At 40.8% G+C, this 26,388-nt stretch overlaps 1 protein-coding gene and 1 long non-coding RNA gene across 5 annotated transcripts in view; one reads left to right on the top strand and one right to left on the bottom strand.

Annotated features, from left to right (window-relative positions):
- CDK19 (cyclin dependent kinase 19) overlaps positions 1-7,524 on the bottom strand; it is a 126,240-nt gene extending 118,716 nt beyond the window's left edge. The window contains exon 1 of one of the 3 annotated variants that reach the window (XM_051792186.1): positions 6,977-7,524. In XM_051792186.1, coding sequence (XP_051648146.1) covers positions 6,977-7,435 — 459 coding nt within the window. In that variant the 5' untranslated portion in view covers positions 7,436-7,524. The remainder of the gene's footprint in view (positions 1-6,976) is intronic. The other 2 variants (XM_051792189.1, XM_051792188.1) reach the window with 2 other exon arrangements.
- On the top strand, positions 7,460-24,448 carry LOC127473087 (uncharacterized). 2 transcript variants are annotated; one of them, XR_007905266.1, is made up of 6 exons: positions 7,460-7,553; positions 11,323-11,358; positions 12,701-12,937; positions 14,734-14,782; positions 17,705-17,764; positions 18,816-24,448. It is a non-coding gene; the product is annotated as an uncharacterized LOC127473087 (long non-coding RNA). The 2 variants fall into 2 exon arrangements; XR_007905265.1 differs by lacking the exons at positions 12,701-12,937; positions 14,734-14,782; positions 17,705-17,764.
- Positions 24,449-26,388: the final 1,940 nt, after the last annotated feature.

Genomic DNA, 26,388 nt, shown 5'->3' with positions numbered 1-26,388 from the left:
TCTCTAGTGCAATTTGGTTAGGACGTTCTACAGAAATTCTGGTTACTTGTGCAAACATCGGTAGTGTTATGAATCATGGCAATTTCTGGGGCTTGGGGCTTTCGTTGATTTTTTGGTTTCTTTTTAAATCATGTATGATGTGAAAATACCCATGTTGAAAATAAATTTATGAAAGAAACTTCTATATTTCTACCTACAATATAACAGATTAGACTGGATGACCCAGAAATACACCAACATATTAAATTTCTATGTCAAGTAGTTTGCAAGAGAAGTATTTAGTTTCTGACCTAGCCTCTGTTCTACCATGCTTTGCCAGGTGGGGGGGCAAAAAGGAATCTCTTTTTCCCCCCCTCAAGCTCTTACTTCCTTTTCCTGCAGCACTACTAGAAAACTCTTAACCCTCTCAGTAACACAAAATTTCTTATCCTCTTCATTTCTTTAGAAAATAAACACCACTAAACTCTGAGAGGTTTTTCTTCACAGCTTATTATGAGCTAATTTATGTATGACTCTTCCTCTGCAAGCTTGGCAAAAATCTTCACGTCTTCCTCTAAAACACAACCTCTGCTACATCTCATTCACCCCCTTTCTTCCTCAAGCTCCTACCACCACCTTTTCGCTTGCCACAGTAGCAAACAAAACATCAGCTGAATGCAATTTGCTTTCTGAAAGGCAATGATGGGCTGTACAGCTCATTTCTGCACTTAAATTTCAGGGTGAGTAACAGAAGAAAGGACAAAATAGCCATGGGAGAGACCATATGCAAGAGTCTGTGGGAAGCATTAAAAACTACTCATCTCCACTTGCACTATCTCTTGGGCAGGAAGCAAGGCCATGGTATAGTTGCACCAGCAGCTTTCAGTAAGGCATAATTATGAACTACTAATTATCTCTTCCCAGTTTGGGGACTTTTCTATTATAATGCCTTACAGGCAACTAGTTAGACAGGTTTGGTTTAGTTCTGCTGCTTCTCCTCACACATAGAGAGAGCATTCAGTGGTAATAAGTATTTTCATAAAGGCAAATACAGTATTTAGGTCTACTTAGCTTTTGAGAGATTATAGCGAGGCATAAACACCTTCAGCACAAAAACCTTGAGCTGTTTTATACCTTCAAGATAAAGAGTTTCATCAGGGAAAAGAAAAAAGAAAGTGGGAAGCAAACCACAGCCTTTCAGTACCATAACTGATAAGAGATTTTGCTGCAGAGAGGTAATTGTTCAGGATCAAATATGTTGCGTTCTGACTTTGGTCAATAATTCTGTGATTTAGCCTCTATCAGGTTTACATTAGTAAACAGCAATTGCAGCTGAACACTCACATTACTTACATTTGAGACAACGTCAAATAGAGGAAACAAGACATAAATACATAAACTATTATAGACCCTTAATATCTTACAAGTATGAACTCGCATCACTACATAATATTCCAGTTTCACATTCAAGAGAGTATAATCCTTGCCATATCAATGAGTTTCCTCCCTCCTAACAGCAAACGTAACTGCAGTACTCATGTCCTCATTCCCCTGTGATTTTACCACCAACATTGTTCATTTCTACCATTTAATCAACTTGAATGCAAGTTTCCTCTCCTGACACACGTCTGCTATTTAAGTTTTTAAGCAATTTAAGTTTTACAGAAGAACAATGTGGGGAGAACAGTAAACAAAACAATTGCTACATGAATACTGATTTAAGAGATCGAGTGGATTACTTTTGCTGCTTCTACACTTAAAGTTTTCTAACACCACAGTGATCTGAGTCATAAGTGTGACTGGATTCAACATCTGAACAACATAATGATATTAGCAGAAACCACAAATACAGCGAGTTGCCCCAGAAGAAATTGTGCTCTTCCAAGGGAGCCATGCCTCACAGCAGGCTATTTTTTTTCTCTCTTAATCAATATTTTCCTGACTTCTGCTTCAAACGAATAAGATTCATCAAGTAAAAAAACTAAACCAAAAAAGGTTACAGAGCCAGAACCACAAGCAGCATTTCTATGTTAGATTATATACTTGTCTTGGCTATGTAATTCATCCTTCTTTCTCTTCCAATGCCCTGCCTTTCAATGAACAGTTTGGGTAGGAAGGAATTTAAAATATCTAGTTCCCACTGCCCTGCCATGTGCAGAGACACCTTTCACTAGACCAGGGCTCAAAGCCCCATCCAATCTGACCTTGAACACTGTCAAAAATGGGGCACTCGACTTTTATGTGGACTTGGAAGCTGTAAGTTAAGAACTTTACATCAATGACACTGCACACCAGCATCACTCCAAGGAGGAAAACAGACTCTCCTCCTCAGTTACAAACTTCCAGTACTGAAAAATAGGGCAGAGAGGAGGGAAAGAATATTTCATTTGTCTTCCCCTTCCTATGCCTGTATGCCATATTTTTGGACTTGAGTCACTGTTACCCAATTTCCAAAAGGGGATTCCATATTAGGCAGCCAAAGTGAAGCCTGTTTTATACCAACTGTATTGTTAATGTACCTGCAACTGTCAAACAATAAAGTAACCTGCCAAGTTACTAACAGTGGCTTTTGCTTTTTTTTTTAAAAAGTATATTACTACAGTAGCATTTAAATCTATACACTTTGTTCAGCTGATACATTGTACAGTACAGGGTAGTGCCAAACCTTTCATACTTGCCAAAGAGTAACATGGCAAAAGGGTCTGCCAGGGCAGCACCAGCTACTGAGCAGGTGGTGAGCCTGGGAACTGCCCAGGGTACAAATCCTGCCCCTTCTGCTGCCATCATTCTGAAAGCTGATCACTCCATATTTCTGTCATTCCCCCCATAACAAGATTAAAAAGCACATACTTGCTTTTTGAAAGGTGTTTTGAAACGTACAGATTAAAATAAAATTACAAATATTTTTTTCTTTCCAAGTAGCTATACAAGTAATATTTTTAATAACCTCTGTTGCCCAAACCCAGGAAGCGAGTCAAAGAAAAATAAAATAACTATAGATTGAGAGAAAGCTGGCTCCTTTAAACTCTTTGTTTAAAGGTAAGCAGAAGCAGCAATAACTGGAACGGTTTTATTCACATGAAGATTTCAGCTTTTGCAAGTGTTGCATCTCCTGTCACTGCTATAGAACGAGGAACAGAGTGGCCTATTTTCTACTTGACTCATGCATCCCACTATTCCTTGCACTCCTGACAAACCAACAGTGGTATCTTTTAAGCTTGCTGACTCATGTATATATCCTCCTGCAGGTGAACTGACATCCTGGTGTAGGAACAGAAATACTTTGCAGTAGCCTGGACCTAAAGACTGATCATTCTGAAAGAGTAAAATGAAATAATTTAGCCATATACAACAAACTGCAGAATTTCCAAACCTTGCTTCATCTTCAAAATTGCCCCTTGTATGCAAAGGAGATACAGGAAGTGAAAATAACTATGAACAATACTGTAGCTTAAACTGTGATCAAAGAAGTGGCAAGGAACATAACAAGGAGAGGTAAGGCATGAAACAAAACCACATTTTCCCAACCATAACTGGAAAAACTGCATTCTTTGTTTTACCAGGCAGACATGGATATGTCCAAAAAAACAGCTAAGAACTTGACATTGACAACAGAACTGCAATCATGAGTGTTATATCACAATTTACACCCTCAAAGCCACTGGTCCAGTTCTAGTGTACACTGAAATAAACCATTAGACAGCTTATATAAATACCTATTTTCTACCCCTTCCAGACTACAAAGATATTAATGAAAGTTTCATAAACCCGGGTGCCTAATTTAGCTAAATGTATAACACAGGTAGTACCTCTAGACCTCATCAGACCACACAAACACTACTGAAGTAAACAGAAGCTGCAGGTCCTCAATGTCTTTAAAAACTTGTTCCTGCAGTGCATGGAAATGTCACACCAACATTGTTCCAATCTGACTGTCTATTTGAAAAAAAAAAAAAAAAAACTTTCATAGAAATCAGTCAGCTCACTAGAAATGTGTCCAAATGATATTCTACTCCAGGCTGAAAAAGCCAAACTAAGCTGTTACTTTGTCAAAAAACTGCTTTATGCCCAAACCATTAATGGAAATCTAAGCAATGCAACCGCTTTTTTTACAAGCATTTTATCAAACAGCTTGCCAAGCTCCATATAAACACATTTTACTATTTCATAAACTTTATAGGCCAAGTTTTTGAAATGTGAAGTGACAGGCTCTCAGTGGAATTTCTGCAGAGCTACAAGGTTTTTATTGCCCTCAGGCCCCCGAGACTGCAAATTGACTATATGAAGCAAGTAGCCAGAATCTCTGCCTTTTATACAGGACTGCCTTGCAAATTGGAAATACTGAAACAGCCTCTATGACCAGCCATAGAAGAATTCCTTTACACGAGGCTCAAAATGCCTCAGTGATCAGCACACAATAAGTATGCACCACTGCTAGGTTTCTGTTGCCAACAGTGGAAGAAGTTTCTCTCTGTCATTAAAGACCCCTTAAAGTTAAGAACTAATGCTAAATATCCCTCAACTCACAGATACACTTTAGCTAGGTATTTACATAAGGAAATCATCTTATCTTCATGACTCTGGTTGTTTTCTAATTTTTTTTTCTAACTTGTTCACATCCTACTTTCATCCAAGGTCCTAAAGTTACACAAAAGCAACTAAGAGTGAACTCACTAATGCCATAAAAAAGAAAACAAAACAAACTAACAAACAAAAAGAATAAGCCAGTTTCCAAGCTCCATGAAGTAAAGCTTCAGTTTTTACTTTAATGAGTGTTTAATGAGTACAGTTGAACGTGTGCCATATCAATCTATTGGACAGCACTGAAACTTTGCACTTCCGTTTACACGTTACCTTTCTTAACGGCTCAAGGTCTCCCTTTGATTACTCCCAGCTCTGACACATAAGCTATCTTTTTATCATGTTTACTTCTGCTTTACTACTCTCCATTTGCATTTGTAATACTATTACTACTGTAGGCATTTTGAAGATACGTCCTCTATGGTGCCTTGTAGCACCCATGTAACTCCTGCGATGGTTTTCCATTGCACATGATGGAAATCAAACCAGTAAGTCAGAAACAGACATCAACGTTCTTTATTTTTTTTTTTCATAAAACAGTAAACCCACAGCTCTGCCTTTTTTATGCTGTTCTTACAAGGAGTAATTCTAGGATTACAATATCAAAGAACAGCAAAAAACAGTTAACTAGCATTTTTGGTGGTTTTATTATCGCTTCCTTTCATATATCTAATATATAGAGATAATAAATTAATTAAAACTTTAAAAAAATAGAGAAAACCATGACCACTTAACCCAAAAATATCGGAAGAGTTCAGTGGCAGCTCTAATACCTGGAAAAGCTTTAATATTTCCTTTTCAAGTTAGCTAAGGTTATTCCTAAGGTTGCAGAGCAAGAATCAGAGCTCATTTCCTGGTATTTAATCCTCCACTGGAATTAGTGTGCTACCTTTCAGTTATTAATCACTTTGATACTACAGCCTTTTAACTCAGAGTTTAAATTGTCGTTGCGCATGAATGCAATTTACTCCTACAGAAAAATCCCTGAACTTCTCTACTAATCTAAAGCAGCAGCGTTCCATTAACCAATTCCAAAATTTTATTTAAAAGTTGTCATTTTTCCACATTCAGTCTCTTCTTTTTCAAAGTTTCAGTTGGCTATAATGGAAGTCTTTAGCCTTTAGCTTTCCGATAGAAAGGGATCACCTCTAATTTGCAAGTACATTTTATTGAACTTTACAGTATGTTCAGAACACTTCTGCAAACACAGCCTGTGTTTGTGCACTAGTCACACTGCACAGTGAAAAAGGGCTTAATGGCTCTTCTGAAAGCAAAGGGTTGTATTTGGAACCCACATCTGGGCAAGAGCTCAAACCCCAGGACTGCTCCCCTTCAACAACTGCACACCAGCCAAGCAATCCCAAATTGCAATCTGAGCTCCCCATCACTTTCTCAACCACAGTACATGGAAGTGCATCCATGCAATATCTACCCCATGGTGCCAGCTCCGCAGGGAAGAGAAGGAACCCTCGCTTAGCCAACATATGTGGACTTAATGGCTAAATGATCTCTTTGGATCTTGCCACCAGCAAGGTGTTTGGGGACAAGTGTATCGTGCTCTCTCATGGGAAACTGATGGAGACACACCTCCTACACACCTGTGTGTAGGCTACTGGGCAGAAGCTGCCAGTTCTGCCGGCAAGGAGTGTCCCAGACACGCCATCAAGCCAAGCCTGTCCGACTTTGGCTTCAGCGGGGTAGCGGGGGCTGGGACCAGACCAGGGACCAACACACGCCCCGGGAGCTTCCCGGGCCGCTCGGGCGGGAGCATCCGGGGAGTGGCAGTCGGTAGCCAGGTGCTCCTTGCATCAAACTTGCTCGCTTCCCAAGCCCCTGCGAGTTCTCGAAGCAGAACGTCAAAGCACGAACGCGGTCACACAAAAGATGAAAGGTAGCGACTTGAAACACGGCGTGAAAATCCAAAGACGACCCCAGGGCACAGCCTGCTCTCACCGCACCACCAGGGATGGAGTGGGAGCGGGGACAGAGCAGGACGAGGTTTATGTTGGACATTCAGAATAATTTCTTCACAGGAAGCGTGATTAGACATTGGAATGGACTGCCCTGGGAGGTGGTGGAGTCACGGTCCCCGGAGATGTTTAAGGAAAGACTGGACATGACACTCAGTATCGTGGTCTAGTTGACAAGGTGGTGTTCGGTCATAGGTTAGACTTGATGATCTCAGACGTCTTTTCCAACCTAACTGACTCTGTGATTCTCAGCAGCCGGGCACCGACCCCCGGGGCCGGAGCACCAGGGCCCGCTCCCGGCGCGGGCGGAGGACGGCCGGGCGGGCTCCGCGCTCCAGCCCCCGCGCTGCCACAAACTTTCCGGAGAGGGAGGGAGAGGAGAGGAGGGCGCCGGCGCGGGGGGGGGAGAAGGGAGGAAGGAAGAGGGTACTCGGCGCGGCCCTTACCCGTCCTTGCGGCGGGCCTTGTAGACGTGCCCGTAGGTGCCTCTGCCCACCTTGCATCCCTCGTACTCGAACAGGTCCTCCACCCGCTCGCGCTCGGCCGCCAGCTTCGACTTGAACTCGTAGTCCATGTCTCGCCCATGGGCGGGGAGGGACGGGCGGGCAGGGGGACGCGGCGGCCCGATCAGCACCCGCGGCTGGCGAAGCCCCCTCCCGGCGCCGCCATGTCCGAGGTTCGGCGGGGGCGGCGGGCGGGGGGGGACAGGGGGCGGTTTGTTTTTGTTTTGGTTTGGGGCTTTTCGGCGGGGGGGGGAGGGGGCGCGCTCCGCCGCCGCCACCCGCTTCAACTGGGCTCCTCGCGGCGCGGCGCGAAGTCTGCCGGGAGTCGTAGTGCGGCTGCGGGCGCCTGCCCCGCCGCCGCGGGCGGGAACGCCGCGGCGCCAGAACTACAACTCCCGGCATGCCCCGGGAGGCATCGGGCGGGCGGCGTCGGCGCACTACCCTCCCCGGAGACAGCGGAGCGTTTCAGCGGCCGCCGGGAACTTGCTGACTCTTCACATTGCGGTCAGAGGCGGGAGCGGTGAGCGCGGCCGTACGCGGCGCCTCTGGCTGGCAGGAAGGGACGGAGGGATGTAGGGCGGAAAGGACGGAGGACACGGGCCCCATGCTGCGGGGCGCTGAATAGTGCGGCAACTTGTTTATCTCGCCAGCTGCCACTCACGGCTTGGCCCCGTCCCCCTGCAGGCTGTTGCCCTCTGATTGGTCGGACCGCCCCGCCGTGCCGCGGGTGGGGCGGGGCCGATCCCGGCCCCGGGAGCGGCGGGTCCATGTTGGAGACGGAATTCTCAGGGGCGTAGTAGAGCCGGGTGCTGCTAAATAAACCGACCGTTCATAGGAATATAGGGGGGGGGGGGATACAGCGTTTGCGCTCAGATACAGTCCAGGCGTGTTGCTGTGTCTTTATGATCCGATGCCACAGCAAGGCTGTGCCCCTTCAGCCCCAAGCAGATTTTTAGACAAAACACGGCGTTGCTGTGAGGTTCAGATTTCATGCGAAGTATTTTGAGATCGCAGAAACATTCAAGCCTCTTAACATTATGTCTCGGCCTTTCAGGGGTATTTTTGTGAAAAACATCACTCTGTGCAGGCATATTTGCATTATGGAAGTGCCACGCAGAGCTAAACAAATACGAAGAATCACAAAAACCCCACAGAATCGATTAGGTTGGAAAAGACCTCTGAGGCTATCGAGTCCAACCTGTGACTGAACATCACCAGGTGAACTAGATGATGGCACTAAGTGCCACATACAGTCGTTCCTTAAACACGTCCAGGGATGGTGACTCCACTATCTCCCTGGGCAGCCTATTCCAATGTCTAATCACGCTTTCTGTGAACAAATTCTTCCTAATGTCCAACATAAACCTACCCTGGCACAGCTTAAGACTGTGCAGTCTTGTCCTATCACTAGTTAGCTGGGAGAAGTAGTCGACCCTCTCTGCTGGGTACAACCTCCTTCCAGATAGTTGTTGAGAGTGATAAGGTCACCCCTGAGGTGACCTTACACAACCTGAAGGTTACATCCTGGCCTAGAAGCAAGTGACACTCCCCACCTTGTGAATTCAACATTAGAGTACAACAGTCAGCAGCAAGCGAATGGAGCAGAATTAAATTAGAGGAGGGGAAAGTACAAATGGAAGCTGTCCATATACAGGAACGGTCTTGGTTCATCACCTGCCCAGCCAGCGTTAGTTACCTCAATAGAAAGTTTTTCCACATGCCAGATGGGAGGGGTGGAGGAGCTGAGCTGATGAGAAGCTGTCATTGCTGACAAAGCCGAGGGAGATGTCAACTGCACGATCATGCTATATATGATTACTGGTGCATAGCTAAGTCATGAGGTCGTAACTAGAAGTTTGCTTCTCAGGGAAAGGCAAGAGTGTAACCATTTTGAGGTGATTATTTCTTCCAGAAGGCAATAGATGATTCATAATTTCCCTAGTGCCAGGTAACTAGCAACCCAAATTCTCAGAAAATTTCATCACTCCTTTACCAAAATAGTATTTTGCAGAGAACTGCAAGTGCTTTTCTCAGCAGTTGCAGATGTGGATATTTCTGAACAAGGCCCGATCATGAACTGGCAATTTTCCTAAACAGGAGGAAGAACAGCACTGATCTTTCAGTGTCAACCTTAAAGACATTTGCTAAAATTAGAACTCACCATTTAAAATTTTGCAAAGTATTCACAACTTTGGTCACCTAGAATTCAAAGCCAACACTTAGAAGAAAGCGACACAGACTGAAAAAAGCAAATTTATAGGTTACTCTACCCAGATATATTCAGCCAGTTTTGACATCAACAGGAATAAGGACTGCCTTGCTGTTGGTAGTAATAAACTCTTCAAGTAGTTTGCATTGCCCTCTTTGACCAAAACAATAACCATTATTGCCCATTTTCACCACTAAGGCTTTTGTTTTTACTCTTTCAATTCCACCATGTACCGACAAGACTGTCTTTATTATAATTCCTTGTAAGTCCATAGCACTAGTGAGAGAGGGCTAACAGCACCCCCCGTTTTAGAAGCCCAGCTAGGCTGGCATTTGTAAGCCAAGGCAGCTTAATTTCCCCTATACCTTATACTGTACTCTAGTGTTGCAAGCAACCATTTTATCCCTTCTTCCATAAAGTGACTGTGCTTTGCCAGTAAATGTTTTGGCCCTTGCTGCTGCTCCGAAGGAGGAGAAGCAGCAGCAGCAAGCAGCCATTTATGGAGCAATGACAGTAAATCATCTGAGAGAAAGAAACAGAACAGTACTGTGACATTTCCATTGCTCTTCTAAGTTAGTAGAATGTTGTGATACTGCTAATATGTATTTAATAGCTTTCGCTTTCTAAAAAAGGTGTTTAATTAATTTTATTACTTCTGGTCAGAAGATAAATGACTGTAGCATTTTTAATATGCAATACCCTCTCATTTGTTTAATTGTGCTGATACAGAAAGTCTAAGTAGCACCAGCAAAGAAAACAGAAAATTACAGGCTTGCAGAGTGCAAGCAGGATTTTTTTCAGCCTGCCAGCCTAACTGAAGATGCCTGGTTGTCACTCATTAGAATCACCATTTCCTCCAAATCTCAAGTCACTGTGGTTAAATAGTGCCTGGATTGTTGGAGGTGAAAGGTGTTTTAAACAAGACTGAAAGCTGAGGAATTGAATATTCTCACCAGTTCTCTAAAGATATCTCCAAGACAAATAAGACATGAACTTCTAATGTAAAAAGGAAGAATTTGGTCTGTAATACTTCAATGTCAAGAAAGTGATACATACAGACCATTTTTCTTCTTTGTAGATTGCCTTGCACTTAAAATACGTTCCTATTTTCTTTTCAACTTGCTTCATGAGCAATCTCTTACAGTTCTCTCTTCATGTATTAGTGAGACCAAAAAATAGGTGGTGGGTGGGGTTTTTTAACTCTTCTAGGCCACATCTAGAAGTAGTTGCACCTTTTCTTAACTCATTCTCTTTGTAAGCTTTTACTTTTTAATCTAGTGGGAATTTTTTGATTCTTAGGGATCAAGGCAACATTTTTCCAGTAGATCTTGAGTGGAATATGAATAAACATACACACTCAGTGTTCACTTATGTCAGTCACATTTAAAACCAACGTTGCTTCATTTAAGAGTGAAAGGATGCATGTCAGGAGTCTGAAGGATACAAGCAGAGAAAATTTAGAATGAATAGAGGTCTCACATGAACTATACTTTCATCTCTACAGAAGCAGAGAAAAACAGTTCTATTCCAAAAAATATAGAAATATACTTGGGATTTTTAAACATATTAGTGTGAGAGTGAGAAGAGCCCAGTGAAAGTGGGACAATATGCCAGAGGATTTCTAATAGAAATAGATTAGAAAGTCTTCGACTGGCTGTAAGTTCATATGTTATCATTCCCAGTAAAACTCTGAATTTCGAAATCTTTTATGTCAATTAACTTCTAAACTCCTGTAGTAAAAGTATTAACCTTATTATATAGGTTTAAAAACACAGTACATAACTGGGAGGTTCTCTCAAGATTTTACAGTAAATCTAAGGAGCATGCTCAGAATGGAGGGAATGCTGAATGCTGCACTCATGGTATAATTATTTCACTGACTCTGTTTTGTTGGGGATTTTTTTAATTCATTTTTATCGTGCAATAATCCAAATAGTACTAAACCAGAAACCTTGTGCTGTTTTTCTTGAGTGTAATCCAAGAACTTGGTCACAGAAAAGTCTGTACTACTTTACACTGTATTTTTTTCCTGAGAAAAAGAAAACCCTCACAAAAGCTATTCTCTATCTTCTCTTTACAGACTGGCAAGAGTGAACAGTTACCTGACAAAAACAAGGTAACTCAGCATTCAGCAATTAAAAAACAGTGGGAGACAGCAAAGTAAAAGTGAAATAATTCTGTGTTGCTCAGTGTGCCGTAGTTCATCATTATGCCACTATACCTCAACCTTATTGCTGATCAACTAGTGTAATCACATGTATATCTTTCTTAGGATATCCACTTATTCCCTGTGAATTGTAATGCAAGATGCACGAGCTTATTTCATTTGAGGAGCAGCATGCAATATTGTGGATTGGCTTCAGTTTGACAGAAAAAAAAAAAAAAACAAACCAGAGGATACGATTAACTAATGCCTTTATGTTCACATTTGAGAATCAGCGTGACAGCTGGTTTAGACAGCAAGCCAATACCTCCAAAGCAGAGATTTAGAGAAAGCCTTGAATTCCAAAAATGTTGAAGTTGCCCATAATTATGGAGAAAGCATAAACTCTTATTCTGAATATAGCAGTCTAAAATTTCATCTTTTGGAGCTGCACAGTCAGTGTAACTGAGTTGCCTTGTCTTTGTTGGTATACACGATTTCAATATTCCTGCATTGTCAGCATCCTCATTCTAACACCACCATATTCCATCTGTGGTATCTCCTTGCCTGTCGTTAAAGTTTTCAGAGGTTAAATAATACTAAACTTTACTGTAGAAGCCACTGGAAAGGACAGTAGCATGTCATAAAAAAAGGAAAGAAGTTGCTTTAATTATCTTTGAAGGATGTAAAAGAGAATACAGCAAAACTGCTCTATCTGATAGCTTTCTGCAGTTAGATTCAGTCCCACAGAAGAAGTAGAACTCTGCTAAACAGATAACCTGAACTGCATCAAGTTTTACTCTTATGTTTTCAATTTTTTCCTTGGATATAATATGTTTTATACCACTGTACTGGCTGAATCCTAAATACAAGCTACAGCTACAGAACAGCATTCTATGACAGGTCTATAGAACATATGTAATTTATACATACAGAGCTGTTATTCTTTAGTGTTGCTCCTAGCCAAACAGATTGTGGTTACAAGTGTTTTCAACATTAAATGTTCAAAAGGATGGTAATGAATCTTCTTTGGGTAGGAGACATAGGACAAGAAATAAACATCAGTTGTACCAAGTGAGAGGTATATATAGGAAAACCTTTGAGTGATAAAGACAATTATGTAATTAATTGTCTGAAGATACTATGCAATCGTTAGATTAAAATTAAAATCATGAGATATTTTTAAGAAAATATTAGATCAACCTCTGTCAGAAATTTTGTAGATAAGGTAGCATTAATATAATGAGAAATTAGATTTCTTGTTTTTCTTTCCGTCCTTATTTTCCCACATCTCTTCTATTCTGTGTGATATAAGAAGGACCCTCAGTTCATGGACTGACCAGTTAAAAGAAAAAATACAAAAGATGAAAATAAACCATGAGTTCTCATGACAGAAGGATTATTCCACAGGGATTCATACCTAACACAGAACTGTTCACAGTTCATAAGTGAAAAGGCATGAATGACGACGTGACAACATTTGAGGAACATATCTAATAATTCAGATCTAAAGCTGATTGAAAAATACTGCAAGAGGCTTCCACAACACTGTGTGAGTAGTTGAAAAGCAGTGTTCTAAAATGCAGTGTAATGCACATGGGGGTTAAAACATACAGACATGATGATGAACTCTAAAAGCTAGTATCAGCCAGGAAAAGCCTTAAAGTCACTGTGAGTAGTTCTCTGAACAAAGGTTCAGTGCTCAGAAGTTATTAATAGCACAAGAAAGGTAAACTTTTTAAAGAAAAAGATAACAAAACATAATGTAAAGCACATTTGTATTATTCTGTATATAACTGTGGTGCACTACGTGTGTTGCTTTCCGTTCTAGTTACCCCATCTCAAAGCCCATATGGAAGGACTACAGTAATGTTCAGGATTGGATGACCAAAACTCAGAAAATTGAAATGGCAAAATGAGGGGATACAAATACATTAGCAGCTTTTAAATATAAAATACTACCAATGTCTTAGCAAGCCTGCAGGACTCAGATTACTGGAAGATGGGAAGGCATACAGAAGGGATTATTGCTACCTCCTTCCCCTTTTTGGATATTTTTTTATCATATGCTACATGGGCCTGTGGTCTCATCTACTACAGCCATTACTATGATCCTATGAGGACAGGCTAAATACATTTGTTAGCTGGGAAGATAAATGATTGGGGGGGTGATAAACAGTACAAAATAAATTTGAGAAAAAGGGCATATTTAATTAATACTGTGTCATTTGCAGCTATTGTATACAATAGTCCAGAGGAAAATTCCAGCTCAGGAATTCACTAGAACATAGTTTGTTAGAATCTGAGGAGCTGTGCTACCAAAAGAAACAAGTGATCAAAGAGCTGAATCTCTCCTACCTGTGAATGATTTTGTAAAACTGTTGTGGAATTAGATTTAGAAAAACCTAAGAACTCCTATGCTGAGAGGCTCAATATGTTACTGAAGTTCTGGTTTTCTTATTTCCACCCTAATTTTATTATTTTCTAACTCCATCTGTGCCTCAGTGGCAAAATCCTAAATTATCTAGATTCCAGAACTGTATTTACCGTCAAGTAGGAAATGACAGCATTGGCTGCTGGCTCACTATGCTGAAGAAGTTGAGCAACTCTGAATTTTAAAAGAAAGCTAGATGTCTAATGAGATCAGGAACCAGGAGTTCCATTGTCCTGCATGGTTCTGTTTTTTAGGGCACCAGGTTTTCTACCTGCAATGCAAGGCAGAATACTTCCCCATCCTTAGGAAAACTTTTGGATTAAAGTACTACTAAAACTATCTCTTAGCTTTACTAGCTATGTCCATCAAACAGTAAAAAATTTGCTCTCAGCCAAATTTCAGTCAGCCTAAAAAAAAACTCACCAAAATCTTTTTGTACTTCACGTTACAATATTGCCAGTACAACTCAGAAGAAAAGAGATTATCCTGAGTCAAATTCCTATTGATATTTCCATGTATAGAAAAGACTTGGGCACTGAGTTTTAAAGAAAAAATACTTTTTAAAGCCTTGCCAACAGACGTCAAAAATTTTATTGTCAAATCCCTACAGTGCTTCTGGATGGGTAAAGTATCAAGGAGAAGGTGACTGAGACTTTAGCTTCACAGAAGATGCAGAAACAAGAGTAGATGCAAGGGAAGTATGGGGATGATGCTTCCACAGACAATCACTAGCTGCTCTTACTACAGAATGTGAATGCCCTTGCTGCTGATCAACTTCATATCGCTAACTTCTGTCTTATCCTCACTCCAATTTTACACATAGACACTGAGTGTCTATAGGGGCAATCAAAATTGTTAAATCAATGCACCTAAGATGAAGTGTGTTCAATTGCCACGTTAATGTTTCTTTGAAGGATAAAGTGTCCAGGATAAAGTGTCCTTGATTCCCGGCAGCCTCTGATGGTATGTTGTGTCTGGTTGGAATGGGGTTAATTTTCCTCACAGCAGCCTGTATTGTGGTGTGTTTTAGTTTTGTGACCAAAGCAATGTTGATAACACACTCATGTTTAGCTATTGCTGAGCAGTGCTCGCACAGCATCAAGGCCTTTTCTGTTTCTCACTCTGCCCCCGCAGCACGTAGGCTGACATGAGCTGACCAAAGAGATCTTGCACACTATGTAACATCATTCCCAGTTATGAAACTGGGGGGCGGGGGGAGTTTTTGCAAAGTTGCCATTCCTTGCAGACTGGCTGGGCTTCAGTCTGTGGTGGGAGGTGGTGAGTGAGTGAGTGCCATTCCACTGCTTGCTTATTTTTCTTCCTCCTTTTTTCTTTTATTGACTTATGGAACTGTCTTTATCTTGACCCATGCCACCTCCTTGCTTCTGCCCTTTTGGTTTTCTCTCCCACCCCACCTCAGGGTAAGTGAGCAACTTGGTGGGTTTTAAGTGGCTGACCAGCATCAACCACCGTCCAGAGGAAAGCTGAATGAGAAGGAAGTGGGATGCATCTTAATAGACTAATTGCTTTGCCATGGCTCCCTTCTTCTGTGCTGCACGTGGAAACTACCAAATCCCTATGGTTAGGGATTGGGTAGAAGAAGTCACGGTTTATTTTGGTTTTCCCATCTGCTGGTGTCAGCAAGAAGTCAGTATGGATCTCAAAAGGATTAACAAACTGATAACAGCTCCTGTTGTGTGAACCAGCTGAACAAAATATGCTGCTTCTTCCAACCTCTAATGCAGGCATAGGTAACTTATAGCTCTTAAATGACATGAAGCTCATATGTGGCTTCTGCAAGAGCTATACCATATGCCCAATAGCAGGCAGTGCAAGTATGGAAGTTCTGCACCTTCTGCGTGTCCAGCTCTCAGAAACAGCAAACAAACTGAGGTCACTGAACCCAAAATTCCCCTACCACCTTGGACCCACTCTACTCTCCAGCAGAGTCCTTAACAACAGCCTATAATGCCAATTTAGAGTTTGCTCTCTCTTTAGCGTGATGTCACATGAACTTGAGCTTTCATTTCTCATCTTCCTTAATCTTAAACAGTTCTGTTTGATTCTGCACAGCTACAGTCTGATATCATGACAGCCAAACCAAAATCTTCCTCTGAATGAAGTTTTCGTACCTTTTGGTAAACTTTTGGTAAAACAGGCTCCTCCACCTATCCTGTGATTTCTGAGGAACTGTATAAATTTGAATTTTATGCGTGCATGAGCTTTTCAGGACTGTCTGGAAACAAAAAACGCAGAAAGGTTGGGTTGTTTGTTTGTTTGTTTGCTTGTCATCTCAGAATAAGAAGACCTAAATTTTAGGAAGTGAATTTAATATGCTCTTTAAATGGATCTTCAGTAGTAAGTTAATAGAGACATGTTTATCCCAAAATCTGTTCCAAACTACAGTTTTAGCATTGGAAGAAAGACATCATATGTGTTTCAGTTCTTGTGTCTATGAAGTAGGAACAGTCATATTTAGACATCATTAATCGGACTGCCTCAAATCTAATTGGTAACTGTGGGCACTATGAGTATTAATTATTACTTTATTATTATTTTTACTTCATTATTACAAAATGATAGTTGCCAGTGCAAACAAAACTTTTTTCATATAACCTATCGAGTCCATGACTTGCAATGGATTCTTTGGCATAAGACAAAAGCCAGGAGCTGTAACTTTAGCATGCTTGTTACAGAAGCAAGCATGCTTGAAATAGAAATAATTGTGCTATCAGTGGTAACAGAAACAATAGCAGTAGACTGGCATCAGATTACCAATTTGTTCTCAGTGGTGAATTTCTGAACACTGTGTGGTGAACTGGATGCTTAAGGAAAAGAAGACAAACTAAGATAATTTGTTGAAATGGTGGACATTGTGCTGATTATGCTAAGAATCTATTCTAAATGCCAAGCTCACTTCAGTCTGCTTAATTTTGATGAGTTGCTTTTGATTCTAATCATTCCCAGGTAGAGATCAAGTTGTTCTCTTAAGAAGTGTCTGAAATGAAGCCCTAACTTCTTTGGATCCGTGTCCCATTCTTCATTCTGTCCTGGTGTCCACACCTCAGGTTCCCTGCCCATCATTAATCTTCCCTTCCCCCAGTGTCCACAGCTCCCTCCTCCTGCCTCCCAGCTACCAGCTGGATGAGAACCAAGGGGATGTGGCTGCTTTTCAGCTGGGCATGTGCTGGCTGCCAGCAAACTCAACATAATAAACAACCTTTGAGCTCAGGCAGCAGCCCTTCACTCACAGTAATAATTTCAAGGAAGTAGTCTTCCTTCACTGAGCTGTTATGTTTCTTAAAACTTGGAGGAATTTCATAGCCTGAAGTTTTCTATTTCTGAGCCAAATGTAACTGAAATGATGGATTGAAAAGTTATTAGATTGAGTCTGACAAGATGGGTAGGCAAACAGTATATCACCTAAGCCCTGTTTCCTGAGGCTTACAATCACAGAGAAATACCCTTTGACAATGTAATAGATACAGTTCCCAGTAGTTTATAAATAAAGTTTAAGGATGGAAGGTCAGGGCAATAGGCAAAATATTGGTCTGGGGTGTTTCCATACCATTTACAACATTCAAGGGAAATCTCCAAAGTCATTTAGTGGTATCAGAGCAGAAAAACTACAGTGGTTTTGATTTATTTAGATTCATACTGAAATTAGTAGAGACTGGGATCACACTTCAGGAGCTAGGACATGTCTTTTTTAACTGTCTCTGCTTCAGCAGTTAGGCATCATTTCCCAAACAAATGTAATTGTAGTTCCTTGTCAGAACCTAGGGAGGATTATTTGTAAATTAAAATAAAAAAAAAAAAAAGAAAAAATATTAATAGGTCCATTCTATACAACCCTACTGAATGCAATATTTTAACTGCCTTTAGGACTTCCTGCATATGAAAGATCTTCTACATAAACATCCACAAATGAGAATCATATGCAATGTATGTATGACTGTATATTCTGCTTTTATTAAGTGCATTCTTTTTTCACGTTTCCAATATCCTAGATTGTATCTTATCGAAATTCAGATACCAAAAGAACTGGTTTTGGCATAGTGAAGGTAACATGATACCTGTTCTAAAGTCTGATAAAATTGCGTGCTTTATTTTGTGTGTAATTTCTTTTCCTTGATATCACTTGAGTATTGATACCACATGTCATCCTTATCCCTTCAAAAACACATAAAAAGTGAGGGGGGGAAAAAAGGGAAAAAAAAAAAAGCTGAACACAAATTCACCCTGATATGACTTTGGTGGAAGGAAGACAAAGACATGCTGAACTCAGTGGCATTACTGATGAATTTATTTATGACTGTCAACAATTCAAATTGCATTGAAAGTATGTCAGCTCCCTGAAATGGTAGGAAAATCCACCTAGTGTCAAAAATATGTTTAAGAGGAATTTAAGGTCTGAAAGCAGTCTGGTGGTCATACCAATTCTGGATAAACTGAAAATAGAGGAGCAAATTTGGTAAATTACTGATGAGGAAGCAATATGCAGTGACTGTAGCTCATATTGGTCAGGCAGCAGAGCACATAATATGTGTTCACAGAGAAAGGAGGTAATAGAGAAGGTCTGCACATCTATATGAGAAACAATATTGGAAATAAAGACAAAATATGGAAGAAAGCCCCAGAATATGGGGAATTTGATTTCCTAGCTCAAACTGATGATGTATCAAAAGCAAATTTAAGTGCTGTGCCCTGACCATTGCAGAGCTTTTAGGAGGCAAATCATGTAAAATCCCCTTCAGGAGCTCTTTCCTGCATACAGAAGCTATATGGACTTATTTCACGCACTATTAACCAAACAAGTTCAATTTTTGTGTGTGGTTTCTCTTACATTGACTTAGAGCTATTTTTATCTGTTTGGTTTATGGCTGTACATTTAGACAATAAGCACAAATAAAGTTTGCAAACAGTTGCTCCATCCAGAGTTGTTACTCCTCCCTAGCCCTTTATCACTGATTGTTTGCAAACATTTCGCCCACAGTTCTGCCAGCCTGATCCCAAATGGGCCCCTCCATGCCAGGGAAACTGGTGAGCAACCTCCAGTGAAGTGTCCAAGGAGATGAGCCATGGAGCACCTACACAGCGGGTGTGGGTGCAGTAACCTGCTGCTGGATGGTGACAAGCAACGAGACACTGTATCTTCATCAGTTCCAGCTATGTCAGGAAGGAAACATCAATCTGCTGCCCTGCTGATGGCTAAACCAGTATAAACAGATCTAACCATGCTAAACCCTTGACTGCACACAACCATGTGTACTATACTTGCTATATTGATTTGAAAATCGATAATGCTAAGTGGGTAACCCCCCTGTGTAAACATATTTATAGCACTCTAAAGGATTTTTTTCCCACCAAAATGATATTCCTATAAATTTATCTCTAATACCATTTTATCTAATACCAATTTTATCATAATCTACAGCATGAAGTAGTGTTGCATCCTGAGCCAATATATAAGCATTAAAGATGAGTACCTTATCTCTATAATCTCACAAAGCTGTTTTAATTTAATCTTATCTAATTACACTGCAATGTAAAATAGTGCAATTTTTAAGTAGTTTTAGGAGGCCTTTATTAGCCAAATGACGGAAAAGGAATAACAAAAAAAACTACTGAGCAGGGCCAAATGAAGTTGTAGCATAGCTGGGAGGGTTGGGCTGCAGGTTATGTTATTCCCATGCCATGCGACATGGAATGAGCAACTCTGAGGTGTGCTGGTAGCCTCCACTGTAGCCAGGTCTCTTGAATGCCCTTTTGTCATATTTGAAAGGATATAACTTCAAACCAAGTAAAACAGCAGAATAAATAGATAACTTCTGATATTAAAATCCTTCAGTTACTGTACTTATTACAAAATACGCAATATATTTTTAAATTATACCCCTTATTTTAAAAATATTTTTCTTGAGAAACCCTGCCAGAAGTCATCATTACTATATGCAAATATATATTTAATGCATAAATACATAACACACAAAATTATTATACTTTTCTGATCATAAGGTTGCATTAACACGGCTAAGGCTGCTTACCTGCTTTGAGGCTTCTATCTGTACATTGGCTTCGTGCATGTAACTTTCAGGTGCAGTTTAGCACCATGCCTTCTGCGTGTTCACATACCATCATAAAGGTGTGCTCTTCCCTTTCCTTTCACACGTCTCACTAAGTCCTCAGAACTTACTGCCCTGCTGAATGAAGGGAGTTGTAAAGCTGTGTACAAGCAAAACAGACCTGGAGAACCAATACTTGCAGGCAAGTAATGAACCTTTGAGCACTTACCAGTGCCTGTGGCCCCATGGTGGACAAGTCAGCCACCTAAATTCCTCACAGAGTTAAAAACTGAATGACAGTCTTCTCAAAGGCAGCAGTCAGAGAGACTTCAGAAGTGGTTCAATACTTGGTCAAAGCTCTACTCCAGATGTCTTAGGAACACAAATATTTTGCAGCACTGTGATCCTGGTAGGAGGTTCCTTCTTTGTAATCTTAAAACTAATCCAAATCCAATTATTTTATACTGTGGGACAATTTCTGCATTAAAATAGCAAACTCAGATATTTTTCTTAGCCAGCGGATTTGAAGCTGAAGTCATTCTGAAATCTCCACTGTAACTTATATATATATATTATATATATATATACATAAAAGAAATGGCCTGCTAATATAAAAAATAGCAAGACTGGGATACGCAGGCAAGAAGACTCATTCCTTAATTTAAGTTATATACAGCATTAAAAAAATTTTAGATGAGACTTAAGAAAGATGGTACATTAAGACATTAATCCATCTACTATTTCTAGCCAAGATTCAGTTTACTGGAATAAAAACATTTTGACAGACAAGTACCAAAAAGAGGTGTCAGGAGCTGATATCCTGATAATGATGGTATATTGTATAAGGGCATCCCATATTAGGGGCAAATTCTGGGACTGCATGCTGACAGCCATAATAATTACTTAATCCTGCTGGAGTTAATGGGATTATGGTTACCCTTCCCTCTTCTTCCATTAGAATAACCTTGTGTAAGAGACAGTTTAATGGAAGATGTACATGTTTCCCAGCTCAGGAGTCAGAAACCCATGAGGACCCTGAAGACAAACTACCTCTGAAGCAAAAAAACTAGCACTTCCTATTAAAAGTCAAGACACAAAGCAAACTTGATGTACATCCTGTCTCAGAAAAGATTTGATAAAACATGGCTCCATACCTCTCAGCAGGTCACAACAACTGGACCCTTTGGTACTCTGGGTGGATAAGCTGCAGTAGGTCCCACTGTCCCTGCACTCTCTTGCATAGTAGGGGCCACCTTGTACCGTCGCTGTTGTTGATAGAAAATAAGGGAGTGGTATAACCCTTTTTTTTCCAAAACATATGATCTCAACTCCTGGCACAGAGCATTTCACTTGTTCCTCACTGCCCTGAGTTCAAGTAGATAAACATGTGGCTATGCTGTACCAGGGTCTGCAGACCCTGCACCTTCACATTATCTCAATGAGATGCCTATCTGCTACTGCTGCTGCATTTATGCAGAAAATGTGGGAACCCTCAGCAGCTGGTCCAAGGTGTGTCCCCCACAGACTTGTACTACAGACTTGCATGAAGTCTCACATACTGTGTTAAATCAGTACAGGGAGCAACATGCCCCAGAAGAGCTAAACAAACCCAATGCTCAGACTGCCAAATTTATGTACAGGTTTTGCCATTCCTTGAAAGAAGTCACGTTGGAGGCAGGGTTTGACAGGAATATAGTTTGTTGTTTAACTGGTAGACTTAAGGTTTGCATGAGAGCCAGTTGTGACTTTGAGAAATTTAGCATGAAATACAGAGAATAAGGGGTTACTCATCTCTATTGCTTTTTGAACCAATGTAGCACCTGAGCTGTGTGTTGGCATTTTTTCAAAATGGTGTTAACCTTTGTATAGTCCCCCTCTTATCAGTTGCCATTACATGGCAAAATTAATCACTTTAGTCTTGTACTAACAATGCTACTTTTGTATTGTGTTTATTGCATTATCTTATATATTGTTCATAATCATGCATACTCTTGCTTTTTTTTAATACTGATGTTTTCCATGAAATGCACTTGTGTCATTTTAAAAAATCAATAGACGTATTATCTTCAGATTGCCTCATGTATTGTGGCACTGTAAGAAACAAGGTGTTGGAAATAAAATGTTAAGCCATCCAAAGCCACTGCAGTTAATCATATTTAACATCTGACTAAACTAGGCTCACTCAGAGCTTTTGGTAGAGTCCTGCTTAAGCCATTCTGTTGTATTATGTGAGAGGACATTAATAGCTGCATTTCCTATTAAAACTGGATGTAGTTCTAAGAAGCCAAAGGCCCTGTTCAAGTTTAGGAATATTTTGTATCTTTCATTTCTCTGGTACAAAAGGTCTTGGAATGGCTTACCATTTGTTTTTCTGTGACCTAGAGATAGACTACTGATCATAAATCTATTTGCTTTTAATTAGTATATCATCATGAAAAGCATATGAGAGGAGACTGGAGAGAGTACATCCCGCTGGTCAACCTCCCTAGTGCTGAGTTGCTTTTTATTTACTCTCTTGAATCTGTAATGAAAATGCACATACTCTACTGCAATTAAAGTGTTAACTTTTGTCATCACTATTCTTATTTCCACCACAAAACTGATGTGAAAACTCAGCTTTTGTGTTGCCTGAGTAACATAATTCCCCCAAACAACTCACACTTGAAGTGGAACAAAAACCCCAACTCTGAAGAGCAAGAAGAGAGCAGAGTATTAAGGCAGGACAGGCATCAGTGGGGAGAGCCAGGTTTTTTATGAAACACAGTGGGATTAGAGACAGATTTCCAAAGAGTCGAATACATCAATGAAAGGGGACAGAAGCTTAAGGATGTCCTACTGCATATTACTTTAAAAGGTATGCTTTTTCCTTTGTGGCAATGCTTGAACTTGACTTTTTTTCCTCTTGAAAGGAACAGCCTTTTCTTTTCTTCTATGGCTTAGCATAAGAAAGGAACAGGCTTTTAATGGTAGCTTGCTTTTCTTCAGCTTTCAGACAAGGGAAAAATTCTGATTTCCTCAAAATACATATTTTGCCCATAGAAAAAAGGCCTTTTTATCTTCCTGGATTCTTTTTGATCCCTCCACATAATTTTCTTAGGTTCTCATACTTTTCTTCACTCCATGAAGATATGCCCTTGGGTCACCCCAGTACATATGGTTGGGAACCTGCAAGTGTGTATACCTGGGCCTTTGTCACTGCTGGGGACATTACAATGGTCCTAACCACTGCTTCCTGTACTAAGTTTGACACTGACTACACTGTTCCAGTCCTCCTACTTTAAGATCCCCTACATCAATTCCCTCTTTCATAGGACTCACAGGCAATCCCCAGCAATTTAGTGTCCCTGCAGCAATGCCTTTACCCAGGGCAAGCTGTTTGGAAAGGGACAGAAATTCCTGCAGTCTCGGGAATTTCCAAAGTCCTTCTCTTTCCTGTTACCAAGCAAATCTAACAATCTCTTCTTTGAGGGAAGGTCCTAGAAAACTGCAGCCTCTATAATTGCTGAAGGACTGATGCAGATTAAGGGGGAAAATGGGTTAAAGAAGAGAAAATACACTTCCAGCACTTCTTTATTGCACAGAGAATGCTGACCAGGAGCATATACGGTAAATGGAGAAATATCCTGGGGAGATCACAGGAAAAATCCTGTTGCAGAAAAACATCATGCTTCAGTAAAAACAGAAAGGCAGATAGGTGCATCTGTTATCAATCAGCCCTTTAGACAACAAATTAAGGAGTCATGGAGCAAAAGAAAAAAGCCTTCCCTCAGGTTCAAATTCCTTCTTGGAATTTCTCAAATGTCCACGACTGCAGAGCTGTAATTCCCAGTCCTCCCTGAGAACAGTAGGTATTGCCATTTCCTTACCAGCCTGACTACCCAGCCAGGGAAACCAGCAAAACTTTGACTACCTGTACAGAAACCATACTGGCTCTCTGGGAAAAGACACAGTTGCCCTAGCAGGACATTAACAGGTTTAGCCCATTAATCTAACAAGCCAAACAATGTTGAGAAATTCCTGATCACTACATACTCACTTACGGCTTTTTTGTTTATTTGCTTTCAATAAGGATATTTAAATTGCAAAACTAACTTCCTGTGAAGTTGTCTATAGTACCAATTTGGCTTTTCTCCCTGAGAATGGAAAATTACAGAGTACATTACCAGTGTGCTGAGTGCTCATATACTAATGTTAACAACAATCATACCCCAGCAATTTCCTTAGCATAAGAATAGGTTTGCTTTGTAATGAGAACGCTGACTAAATAGCAGAAGTTTCTGTAAAAACACTTGCATTTAAAGCTTGACCACATGTCCCTGTACAACACAAGCTTGACCACATGTCCTTGTCCTCAGGGCTCTCAGTTGTGACTCCCAGCTCCCTCCTCCTTACTAGCTGCCCTGATAGCCATGCACCTCATCTCTAACTCCAGACAGTCTCACCTACCTCGCCCTTCACTTGTCTTTCCTAACTGAGTGCAGGCAAGGTGGTTCCTGCCATTCACCCTCTGACAGTGTGCTCCCTGGCAGTTCTCAAAAGGAGAGGGGGCCCTGAAGTGATGAATTTCTGGGAGCAGGGAAAGAGCATAAGGGAACCTCAGAGAGATTGTTCTGGCCATGTAGTGAGTGCATACACATTAGTATTTTGATTTTGAAGATCTTATGTTCTGCAGGTCCATTCCTAGCAGTGTGCACTGCAATCATGTTTGTGGCAGCAAGAGGAGGAGCATCCAGAAGTACCTTGCATCTGTGCTGTATGTTCTCTTTGCTTCCAAAGTGTGTTCTTATGCTCCTGGATACTTCCAAACCTTCCTGCAGCCTCTGGACTTTAACCTCAAACCAAGGAGAACTCAGTAATGAATGTAGTTGGTTTGAAATCGATTACTGTTTCCAAGGTCAATAATGGTAAAACAGCCCTCCTGAGAACACAACTCTGCGGTGATCTTACCTTTCCCTTAACCAAACAGTGCCACAGAAATTAATCAGATGTTTGCCTACTCAACCTGCCAATCTACTGCCAAGCTTTCTCTATTGCTTAAAGCAGGCCTCACAAAACCTGAACTAAAAGTATGCAGCAGTTACAACATCCTTATTTCACTCAGACCAGGCTTAATAGGATGTGTTGCTTCTGAATTTTAAGTAAATTATTCAAATTCACCTTGCATTTGCTGAAACAAAGGTTGAATCTCTTCTTTTTGGTTTTGGCATTTGGGAAGCGAACGCCAAGTTTCACTATCCATGCTTCAATAAAAAACAAAGAAAAACGTTTCCTGTGAGTACTGCATATCTTCCTTGATCAGCCAAGGTTTACATCATGGACAAATATGCCCATTTGTATTCAGAAGATGCAGACTCAGTATGCATCCAACCTATTTCCCTACCGCAACCTCATCATCCCCCGTTTCAGATTCCTCTGTTCCCCAGGCACCACCCTGATTCATAATCTCAAGAAAGTAGGAGATGCTTGATGATCTTGCAGACCTGCACAACAACTGTTTTCACTGTGGGTTTTCCAGCCCAATTGATTGCCCCGTGTCTGGTAAGCATTGCTAACTAACTTCTAGAGCATGAATGCTATTTGCTTATCTGTCATCAGAGTGGCTCTCCCTTGGGTGTCTCCTTGATGAAGGCCAGGGCCAGCACCTCTTCAGCCTGCAATTTCATTTATGTGGCTTTCTTCGCTCTGAATTTCTTCATCCAATGCTGGTCACATAAAACCTGCAACACAGTTTCACCTCCTGGTGCATTTTTTTTCAGGCACAGAAACATTATTCCATCCTGTGAAGTTACTTTTCCTGCTCCACAAAATCGAATCATTCTTGTCCTATCATGAGTAACAATTTTAGAAGGACTCACTTAAGTTCCACATTTATGAAAGATATGCAAACCAGAAATGCGAGGTACCATTATTATTTTTTACAGATCTTGTGCTGATGGCAGAAAGTTGCAAAGTACGGATTTTTGTTAAATAGGAAAATAAAATTAAAAATGTATTTTAGAAAACACTATGCAATGGAGAATCGTGCAAAACTGATTCTAATGTCTTGACTCTGGAAAAATTCTGCACAGAGGAGCACAGCGCAAGTTAGCACAGGGTGACATCACATTTGGGTGTGGCTCCACCCAGTACAATCACACTTGGTGAAGCTGAGTTGTATCAGTCTGAGCAGCTCTGTGTGAGTGTACTCTGGTGTTGCAGTGTCAGCTGTTGCAGGCTGGCATCATACTTTCTCATGGAGTCACATTTATAAACCTCGAGGTTTTCAGTTATGAGTTCTGCTTTGACTCCAACAGAGAACTAGCTCAGATGGAGACATCAGCACTGCAAACATCTGAAGTTAGATAATGCAAATTTCAGTGCTGATGCTGTAAAGATGGAAGAAAAATGCTCTTAGGTGATGTTCAGCAGGGGTTTTTCTTACCATTCTTCAAAAAATTTCTATTATTAATATTTTCCCTCCAGTAGAGATGCATTAGTCTTTCAATCCCTGAAACAGAAAGGCAT

This window comes from Manacus candei, unplaced genomic scaffold, assembly GCF_025592945.1.
Source record: "Manacus candei isolate 608988 ecotype Guabito, Panama unplaced genomic scaffold, ASM2559294v1 h1tg000034l, whole genome shotgun sequence".
Classification (NCBI taxonomy): Eukaryota; Metazoa; Chordata; class Aves; order Passeriformes; family Pipridae; genus Manacus; species Manacus candei.
The sequence above is the reverse complement of the archived record's forward strand: the minus strand, read 5'-3'. Positions and strand labels throughout refer to the sequence as shown.